Source organism: Myxine glutinosa, chromosome 1 (assembly GCF_964187855.1).
Source record: "Myxine glutinosa chromosome 1, kmMyxGlut1.1, whole genome shotgun sequence".
Lineage (NCBI taxonomy): Eukaryota > Metazoa > Chordata > Myxini > Myxiniformes > Myxinidae > Myxine > Myxine glutinosa.
In genome coordinates this window covers 91,158,739-91,170,127 of record NC_136261.1, presented here as the reverse complement: position 1 = coordinate 91,170,127, position 11,389 = coordinate 91,158,739, and the positions used below count along the sequence as shown (strand labels likewise).

Sequence of the window (11,389 nt, the reverse complement as noted above, 5' to 3'; positions counted from 1 at the left end):
TCCTGGTAAGGACCATGAATGACCTGAACACCATGGTCCCAACATCATTGTGGATGCATCCGGCACCCCTGTTCCACATCTTGCTGGCCAATCAACGTCACACCAATACTTGCTGCCCACTCACAATGAGGGAGGAGGCAAGTCGACTACAACTGGGTGAAGGCCTTGTTCAGGAATTACTATGGTTTACAGCAAAAAGTGGCAAGAATGCTACAAGGAGAGCAGGGTCAGTCTATGACTCCGCAATGTTACCACAACAGCGAAATCCTACACGAAGTAGTGCAGGAGCTATGAAGACATTAGGAGAAAATGTTTCATACCAGGATTCAAACACAAGTGATCAGCCCTTCCTTTCAAACAAAGTCAACATTTGTGTGGAGGCAAACGTTTTTTGCCAGATGGTGCAGATGCTTTACAAAACTTGAAAATGAAGTGAAATTGTTGTATCTTGGTGATGGTGAAGTGTTGTTTTGAAAATATATTTGTGATGCAAATGCAATAGATTGAACGATATGGAAGGAGTAAATGACCAACGAAATGTTTTGTGATTCTTGCAGGATGACGGTGTATGCCCAAGGGAATTTGATTACCAAAGTGATTGATTATTTACTTATACTTGTAATGATGTTTACTTGTAGTGATTGATTATTTACTTATACTTGTAATGATGTTTACTTGTAGTGATTGATTGTTTACTTATATTGATGTTTAGATTAATGGTTAATATAAACAAAAACAAAAAGATGAGGGAATTGTGGAAGTGTAACTCAGTGTAACTTATTAATTGGCACTGGTAACTTATTAATTAAACTGGTAACGAAGCAGATACATTTTACATACAAACTCTGTGAAAGACGAGTTTGTAAATGAGTGTCAGGAATGCACCCGAACATGATAATCTCTTGTCCACCTGGTCACAGCCCCTGGCTGAAGCACCCCCCTATCGTTTGGTAAACGGAACTCACAACAGGAGGGGAGCGAGCTGATACCAGGACTTGGTACATGCATGACCTCGGGGCATTAGCGGAGAGGGGATTAAGTCCAGTTTGTCCATATAAACGAGAGCAAACGTGGAGTCGACAGGACCTGCTACCAAGAGCTCTGACCAACGGGAGTGGCGGAGGAACATCAGCCGAACGAGAAGGATCAGCGAAAAGAGTTAATCTCAGCCATTGAATTATGCGGTATTATTTGGTAAATGGAATGAAGTGAATAACCAGTTAATAAACCAGACCTTTTGTAAACCTGTGTCCGGTCATTGGAGTCTTGAGTCTCTCAGCTACAAATTCCCCTACACAAGCCATAGCGAGCAGCTTGCAAAGTGGTTGGTACGGAACGGCTTGTTTGGCAAGCTATAGCGAGCTGCTTGCGAAGTGGTTGATACGACACAGCTGGTTTGGCAAGCCATAGCATGCAGCTTGCAAGGTGGTTGGTACGGAACGGCTGGTTTAGCAAGCTATAGCGAGAAGCTTGCAAAGTCGTTGGTACGGAGCGGTTGGCTTGGGAAGCGATTGCGAGCAGCTTACAAAGTGGTTGATACGACACGGCTGGCTTGGTAAGCCATAGCGAGCAGCTTGCAAAGTGGTTGATACGACACGGCTGGCTTGGTAAGCCATAGCGAGCAGCTTGCAAAGTGGTTGATACGACACGGCTGGCTTGGTAAGCCATAGCGAGCAGCTTGCAAAGTGGTTGATACGACACGGCTGGCTTGGCAAGCCATAGCGAGCAGCTTGAAAAGTGGTTAATACGACACGGCTGGCTTGGCAAGCCATAGCGAGCAGCTTGCAAAGTGGTTGATACGACACGGTTGGTTTGGCTAGCCATAGCGAGCAGCTTGCAAGGTGGTTGGTGCGGAACAGCTGGTTTAGCAAGCCATAGCGAGCAGCTTGCAAAGTGGTTGATACGACAAGGATGGCTTGGCAAGCCATAGCGAGTAGCTTGCAAAGTGGTTGATATGGAGCGGCTGGTTTAGCAAGCTATAACGGGCAGCTTGCAAAGTGGATGGTACGGAGCGGTTGCCTTGGAAAACTATAGCGAACAGTTTGCAAAGTGGTTGATATGACACCGCTGGCTTGGCAAGCCAAAGCGAGCAGCTTGCAAAGTGGTTGGTACGGAGCGTTTGGCTTGAAAAGCTATAGCGAGCAGCTTGCAAAGTGGTTGATATGACACCGTCTGGCTTGGCAAGCCATAGCGAGCAGCTTGCAAAGTGGTTGATACGACACGGCTGGCTTGGCAAGCCATAGTGAGCAGCTTGCAAAGTGGTTGGTACGGAGCGGTTGGCTTGCAAAGCTATAGCGAGCAGCTTACAATGTGGTTGATACGACATGGCTGGCTAGGCAAGCCATAGCGAGCAGCTTGCAAAGTGGTTGGTATGGAGCGGTTGGCTTGGCAAGCTATAGCGTGCAGCTTACAAAGTGGTTGATTTGACACGGCTGGCTTGGCAAGCCATAGCGAGCAGCTTGCAAAGTGGTTGATACGGAACGGTTGACTTGGCAAGCCATAGCGAGCAGCTTACAAAGTGGTTGATTCGGAACGGTTGGCTTGGCAAGCTATAGTGAGCAGCTTACAAAGTGGTTGATACGGAACGGTTGGTTTGGCAAGCTATAGTGAGCGGCTTGCAAAGTGGTTGATACGGAAAGTTTGGCTTGGCAAGCTATAGTGAGCAGCTTACAAAGTGGTTGATATGGAACGGTTGGTTTGGCAAGCTATAGTGAGCGGCTTGCAAAGTGGTTGATATGGAACGGTTGGTTTGGCAAGCTATAGTGAGCGGCTTGCAAAGTGGTTGATATGGAAAGGTTGGCTTGGCAAGCTATAGTGAGCAGCTTACAAAGTGGTTGATACGGAACGGTTGGTTTGGCAAGCTGTAGTTAGCAGCTTGCAAAGTGGTTGATAAGGAACGGTTGGCTTGGCAAGCTATAGCGTGCAGCTTACAAAGTGGTTGATTTGACACGGCTGGCTTGGCAAGCCATAGCGAGCAGCTTGCAAAGTGGTTGATACGGAAAGGTTGGCTTGGTAAGCCATAGCGAGCAGCTTACAAAGTGGTTGATTCGGAACGGTTGGCTTGGCAAGCTATAGTGAGCAGCTTACAAAGTGGTTGATACGGAACGGTTGGTTTGGCAAGCTATAGTGAGCGGCTTGCAAAGTGGTTGATACGGAAAGGTTGGCTTGGCAAGCTATAGTGAGCAGCTTACAAAGTGGTTGATATGGAACGGTTGGTTTGGCAAGCTATAGTTAGCAGCTTACAAAGTGGTTGATACGGAAAGGTTGGCTTGGCAAGCTATAGTGAGCAGCTTACAAAGTGGTTGATACGGAACGGTTGGTTTGGGAAGCTATAGTTAGCAGCTTGCAAAGTGGTTGATAAGGAACGGTTGGCTTGGCAAGCTATAGTGAGCAGCTTACAAAGTGGTTGATACGGAAAGGTTGGCTTGGCAAGCTATAGTGAGCGGCTTGCAAAGTGGTTGATACGGAAAGGTTGGTTTGGCAAGCTATAGTCGTGCTCACGGAAAACACCCCAAGGATTCTATTTGTTTTAAACTTTTAATGCAACAAGAGAATTATTACCGCCTTATTTATTGGTTTGTGAATCACCAAACTATTTATTAGGTATAGCTGTCGTACAAAAACCGCAATTGTCGCTATCAAACATAAAAATTAGTCCACATTTCGACTTCACCACGAGAGTTATTTTTTAATAGTAGATTATGAAAGCTGTTTAAACTTCACTTGGTCGAGTCAAATGGGAAAAAGTGGCGTGACGTCATCGATCAGCCAATCAACGGCGTGTTTACGGCGGGAATGAGGAAGTGGTACTCGCGATGGGCGGTTACCGGACCTCAGGGAACTTCCGTGATTTCGCCACCAAGGGAAAGAGAACAAGACGTGAGGTTGTCTGGTAAGATGAAAAGAATAAATATAAAGCGGTCGGATTAGCCTCAGTTCGCATAAAAACTGATCACAACGTGATGATCAATGCAGAGCAAGGTTTTTATAATGTCTGAGAGATTCGTTTTGGTCTGTAAGTGTAATAATTGTATGGAGAGTTTTTCCCCGATTGAACATCTATCTATGATCTGCGTTCTGCCTTTGATAGTTTCTGGACTTTTATGTTCTTGATTGCAATTAATGATGAATATCAAATCTCGAGGGATGGTATTCATGGCAGCATGACCCACGAGGTGCGCACACTCGCTTCCTAGCCGTCCAGCCTGGGTTCGAATCCCGACCCAGGTATACACCAGCATCCAGGTGTTTCACAGGCAGTGTGCGTTGTTCCGAAGATAGGTGAGAGCGAGACTACCGGAAGTAAGCTGTAACACGTGCCCTTTGTGGTTTGTTTTCAACGTATCCAATCACGTGACTGTTGTCGCGAAGGGTGCACTAATCGGAAGTTACCGCATGCCATTCCACGGATGGATTCATCAATGTGCTATTCTTTGAATCCATCAATTTGTGTGCCATTCCTTGGATGGATTCATCAATGTGCGTGCCATTCCTTGGTAATTCCTTGGTAATTCCCACGATGGATTCATCAATGTGCTATTCTTTGAATCCATCAATTTGTGTGCCATTCCTTGGATGGATTCATCAATGTGTGTGCCATTCCTCGGATGGATTCATCAATATGCGTGCCATTCCTTGGTAATTCCTTGGTAATTCCCACGATGGATTCATCAATGTGCTGTTCTTTGAATCCATCAATTTGTGTGCCATTCCTCGGATGGATTCATCAATGTGCGTGCCATTCCTAGGATGGATTCATAAATGTGCGTGCCATTCCCAGGATGGATTCATCAATGTGCGTGCCATTCCTAGGATGGATTCATCAATGTGTGCCATTCCTAGGATGGATTCATCAATGTGTGCCATTCCTAGGATGGATTCATCAATGTGCGTGCCATTCCTAGGATGGATTCATAAATGTGCGTGCCATTCGTAGGATGGATTCATCAATGTGCGTGCCATTCCTAGGATGGATTCATCAATGTGTGTGCCATTCCTAGGATGGATTCATCAATGTGCATGCTATTCCTAGGATGGATTCATCAATGTGCGTGCCATTCCTAGAATGGATTCATCAATGTGTGTGTCATTCCTCGGATGGATTCATCAATGTGTGTGCTATTCCTAGGATGGATTCATCAATGTGTGTGCTATTCCTCGGATGGATTCATCAATGTGTGTGCCATTCCGAGGATGGATTCATCAATGTGCGTGCCATTCCTAGGATGGATTCATCAATGTGTGTGCTATTCCTAGGATGGATTCATCAATGTGCGTGCCATTCCAAGGATGGATTTATCAATGCGTGCTGTTCCTAAAATGGATTCATCAATGTGTGCGATTCCTAGAATGGATTCATCAATGTGCGTGCCATTCCTAGGATGGACTTATCAATGCGTGCTGTTCCTAGAATGGATTCATCAATGTGTGTGATTCCTAGAATGGATTCATCAATGGGTGTGCCATTCCTAGGATGGATTTATCAATGCGTGCTGTTCCTAGAATGGATTCATCAATGTGTGCGATTCCTAGAATGGATTCATCAATGGGTGTGCCATTCCTAGGATTGATTCATCAATGTGTGTGCCATTCCTAGGATGGATTCATCCATGTGCGTGCCATTCCTAGGATGGAATCATCAATGTGCGTGCCATTCCTCGGATAGATTCATCTATGTGCGTGCCATTCCTAGGATGGATTCATCAATGTGCGTGCCATTCCTAGGATGGATTCATCAATGTGAGTGCCATACCTAGGATGGATTAATCAATGTGCGTGCCATTCCTAGGATGGATCCATCAATGTGCGTGCCATTCCTTGGATGGATTCATCGATGTGCGTGCCATTCCTAGGATGGATTAATCAATGTGCGTGCCATTCCTAGGATGGATTAATCAATGTGCGTGCCATTCCTAGGATGGATTCATCAATGTGCGTGCCATTCCTAGGATGGATTCATCAATGTGCGTGCCATTCCCAGGATGGATTTATCAATGTGCGTGCCATTCCTAGGATGGATGGATTCATCAATGTGCGTGCCATTCCTAGGATGGATTCATCAATGTGCGTGCCATTCCCAGGATGGATTCATCAATGTGTGTGCCATTCCCACGATGGATTCCTCAATGTGCGTGCCGTGCCATTCCTAGAATGGATTCATCCATATGTGTGCCATTCCTAGGATAGATTCATCAATGTGTGTGCTATTCCTCGGATGGATTCATCAATGTGTGTGGTATTCCTAGGATGGATTCATCAATGTGCGTGCCATTCCTAGAATGGATTCATCAATATGTGTGCCATTCCAAGGATGGATTCATCAATGTGTGTGCTATTCCTCGGATGGATTCATCAATGTGTGTGGTATTCCTCGGATGGATTCATCAATGTGCGTGCCATTCCTAGAATGGATTCATCAATATGTGTGCCATTCCTAGGATGGATTCATCAATGTGTGTGCTATTCCTCGGATGGATTCATCAATGTGTGTGGTATTCCTAGGATGGATTCATCAATGTGCGTGCCATTCCTAGGATGGATTCATCAATGTGTGAGCTATTCCTCGGATGGATTCATCAATGTGCGTGCCATTCCTTGGTAATTCCTTGGTAATTCCCAGGATGGATTCACCAATGTGCTGTTCTTTGAATCCATCAATTTGTGTGCCATTCCTCGGATGGATTCATCAATGTGCGTGCCATTCCTAGGGTGGATTCATCAATGTGCGTGCCATTCCTAAGATGGATTCATCAATGTGCGTGCCATTCCTAGGATGGATTCATCAATGTGCGTGCCATTCCTAGGATGGATTCATCAATGTGCGTGCCATTCAGGATGGATTCATCAATGTGCATGCCATTCCTAGAATGGATTCATCAATGTGTGTGCCATTCCTAGGATGGATTCATCAATGTGTGTGCTATTCCTCGGATGGATTCATCAATGTGTGTGCTATTCCTCGGATGGATTCATCAATGTGCGTGCCATTCCTAGGATGGATTCATCAATGTGTGTGCTATTCCTCGGATGGATTCATCAATGTGTGTGCTATTCCTAGGATGGATTCATCAATGTGCGTGCCATTCCTAGGATGGATTCATCAATGTGTGAGCTATTCCTCGGATGGATTCATCAATGTGCATGCCATTCCTTGGTAATTCCTTGGTAATTCCCAGGATGGATTCATCAATGTGCTATTCTTTTAATCCATCAATTTGTGTGCCATTCCTAGGATGGATTCATCAATGTGTGTGCTATTCTTTGAATCCATCAATGTGCGTGCCATTCCTCGGATGGATTCATCAATGTGCGTGCCATTCCTCGGATGGATTAATCGATGTGCGTGCCATTCCTCGGATGGATTAATCAATGTACGTGCCATTCCTAGGATGGATTCATCAATGTGCGTGCCATTCCCAGGATGGATTCATCAATGTGTGTGCCATTCCTAGGATGGATTCATCAATGTGTGTGCCATTCCTAGGATGGATTCATCAATGTGCGTGCCATTCCTAGGATGGATTCATCAATGTGCATGCCATTCCTAGCATGGATTCATCAATGTGTGTGCCATTCCTACGATGGATTCATCAATGTGCGTGCCATTCCCAGGATGGATTCATCAATGTGCGTGCCATTCCTAGAATGGATTCATCAATATGTGTGCCATTCCTAGGATGGATTCATCAATGTGTGTGCTATTCCTCGGATGGATTCATCAATGTGTGTGCTATTCCTTGGATGGATTCATCAATGTGCGTGCTATTCCTCGGATGGATTCATCAATGTGCGTGCCATTCCTAGGATGGATTCATCAATGTGTGTGCTATTCCTCAGATGGATTCATCAATGTGTGTGCCATTCCTAGGATGGATTCATCCATGTGCGTGCCATTCCTTGGTAATTCCTTGGTAATTCCCAGGATGGATTCATCAATGTGCTATTCTTTGAATCCATCAATTTGTGTGCCATTCCTAGGATGGATTCATCAATGTGTGTGCTATTCTTTGAATCCATCAATGTGCGTGCCATTCCTCGGATGGATTCATGGAGGAGTCAATGGAGTCCTAGGATGGAATCATCAATGTGCGTGCCATTCCTCGGATGGATTCATCAATGTGCGTGCCATTCGTAGGATGGATTCATCAATGTGCGTGCCATTCCTAGGATGGATTCATCAATGTGTTTGCCATTCCTAGGATGGATTCATCAATGTGCGACTGTGCGTGCCATTCCTAGGATGGATTCATCAATGTGCTTGCCATTCCTAGGATGGATTAATCAATGTGCGTGCCATTCCTAGGATGGATTAATCAATGTGCGTGCCATTCCTAGGATGGATTCATCAATGTGTGTGCCATTCCCAGGATGGATTCCTCAATGTGCGTGCCATTCCTAGGATGGATTCATCAATGTCCGTGCCATTCCTAGGATGGATTCATCAATGTCTGTGCCATTCCCAGGATGGATTCCTCAATGTGCGTGCCATTCCTAGGATGGATTCATCAATGTGCGTGCCATTCCTAGGATGGATTCATCAATGTGTGTGCGATTCCTAGGATGGATTCATCAATGTGTGTGCGATTCCTAGGATGGATTCATCAATGTGCGTGCCATTTCCAGGATGGATTCATCAATGTGCGTGCCATTCATAGAATGGATTCATCAATGTGTGTGCTATTCCTAGGATGGATTCATCAATGTGTGTGCTATTCCTCGGATGGATTCATCAATGTGCGTGCCATTCCTTGGTAATTCCTTGGTAATTCCCAGGAAGGATTCATCAATGTGCTATTCTTTTAATCCATCAATTTGTGTGCCATTCCTAGGATGGATTCATCAATGTGTGTGCTATTCTTTGAATCCATCAATGTGCGTGCCATTCCTCGGATGGATTCATCAATGTGCGTGCCATTCCTCGGATGGATTAATCAATGTGCGTGCCATTCCTCGGATGGATTAATCAATGTACGTGCCATTCCTAGGATGGATTCATCAATGTGCGTGCCATTCCTAGGATGGATTCATCAATGTGCGTGCCATTCCCAGGATGGATTCATCAATGTGTGTGCCATTCCTAGGATGGATTCATCAATGTGTGTGCCATTCCCAGGATGGATTCCTCAATGTGCGTGCCATTCCTAGGATGGATTCATCAATGTGCGTGCCATTCCTAGGATGGATTCATCAATGTGCATGCCATTCCTAGCATGGATTCATCAATGTGTGTGCCATTCCTACGATGGATTCATCAATGTGCGTGCCATTCCCAGGATGGATTCATCAATGTGCGTGCCATTCCTAGAATGGATTCATCAATGTGTGTGCCATTCCTAGGATGGATTCATCAATGTGTGTGCTATTCCTCGGATGGATTCATCAATGTGTGTGCTATTCCTTGGATGGATTCATCAATGTGTGTGCTATTCCTCAGATGGATTCATCAATGTGTGTGCCATTCCTAGGATGGATTCATCCATGTGCGTGCCATTCTTGGTAATTCCTTGGTAATTCCCAGGATGGATTCATCAATGTGCTATTCTTTGAATCCATCAATTTGTGTGCCATTCCTAGGATGGATTCATCAATGTGTGTGCTATTCTTTGAATCCATCAATGTGCGTGCCATTCCTCGGATGGATTCATGGAGGAGTCAATGGAGTCCTAGGATGGAATCATCAATGTGCGTGCCATTCCTCGGATGGATTCATCAATGTGCGTGCCATTCGTAGGATGGATTCATCAATGTGCGTGCCATTCCTAGGATGGATTCATCAATGTGTTTGCCATTCCTAGGATGGATTCATCAATGTGCGTGCCATTCCTAGGATGGATTCATCAATGTGCTTGCCATTCCTAGGATGGATTAATCAATGTGCGTGCCATTCCTAGGATGGATTAATCAATGTGCGTGCCATTCCTAGGATGGATTCATCAATGTGTGTGCCATTCCCAGGATGGATTCCTCAATGTGCGTGCCATTCCTAGGATGGATTCATCAATGTCTGTGCCATTCCCAGGATGGATTCCTCAATGTGCGTGCCATTCCTAGGATGGATTCATCAATGTGCGTGCCATTCCTAGGATGGATTCATCAATGTGTGTGCGATTCCTAGGATGGATTCATCAATGTGTGTGCGATTCCTAGGATGGATTTATCAATGCGTGTGCCGTTCCGAGGATGGATTCATCAATGTGTGCGCCATTCCTAGGATGGATTTATCAATGTGTGTGCTATTCCTAGGATGGATTTATCAACGCGTGCTGTTCCGAGAATGGATTCATCAATGTGTGCAATTCCTGGAATGGATTCATCAATGGGTGTGCCATTCCTAGGATTGATTCATCAATGTGTGTGCCATTCCTACAATTGATTCATCAATGTGTGTGCTATTCCTAGGATGGATTCATCAATGTGTGCTATTCCTAGGATGGATTCATCAATGTGTGTGCCATTCCTAGGATGGATTCACCAATGGGTGTGCGATTCCTCGGATGGATTTATCAATGTGTGTGCTATTCCGAGGATGGATTCATCAATGGTTGTGCCATTCCTAGGATGGATTTATCAATGTGTGTGCCGTTCCGAGGATGGATTTATCAATGTGTGTGCGATTCCTAGAATGGATTCATCAATGGGTGTGCCATTCCTAGGATGGATTCATCAATGGGTGTGCCATTCCTAGGATGGATTTATCAATGTGTGTGCCATTCCTAGGATGGATTTATCAATGTGTGTGCCGTTCCGTGGATGGATTTATCAATGTGTGCTGTTCCTAGAAGTAGAATGGGTTCATCAATGTGTGCCATTCCTAGAATGGATTCATCAATGTGTGCCATTCCTACAATTGATTCATCAATGGGTGTGCCATTCCGAGGATGGATTTATCAATGTGTGTGCTATTCCTAGAATGGATTCATCAATGGGTGTGCCATTCCTAGGATTGATTCATCAATGTGTGTGCTATTCCTCGGAAGGATTCATCAATGTGCGTGCCATTCCTAGGATGGATTCATCAATGTGTGTGCCATTCCTAGGATGGATTCATCAATGTGTGTGCTATTCCTCGGATGGATTCATCAATGTGCGTGCCATTCCTAGGATGGATTCATCAATGTGCGTGCCATTCCTAGGATGGATTCATCAATGTGCGTTCCATTCCTAGGATGGATTCATCAATGTGCGTGCCATTCCTAGGATGGATTCATCAATGTGCGTGCCATTCCTAGGATGGATTCATCAATGTGCGTGCCATTCCTAGGATGGATTCATCAATGTGCGTGCCATTCCTAGGATGGATTCATCAATGTGTGTGCTATTCCTCGGATGGATTCATCAATGTGCGTGCCATTCCCAGGATGGATTCATCAATGTGCGTGCCATTCCTAGC

At 45.1% G+C, this 11,389-nt stretch overlaps 1 protein-coding gene across 1 annotated transcript in view; it reads left to right on the top strand.

Annotated features, from left to right (window-relative positions):
* The first annotated feature begins 3,809 nt into the window (after positions 1-3,809).
* LOC137426151 (annexin A4) overlaps positions 3,810-11,389 on the top strand; it is a 97,736-nt gene continuing 90,156 nt past the window's right edge. The window contains exon 1 of the mRNA XM_068114846.2: positions 3,810-3,892. Coding sequence (XP_067970947.2) covers positions 3,816-3,892 — 77 coding nt within the window. The 5' untranslated portion in view covers positions 3,810-3,815. The remainder of the gene's footprint in view (positions 3,893-11,389) is intronic.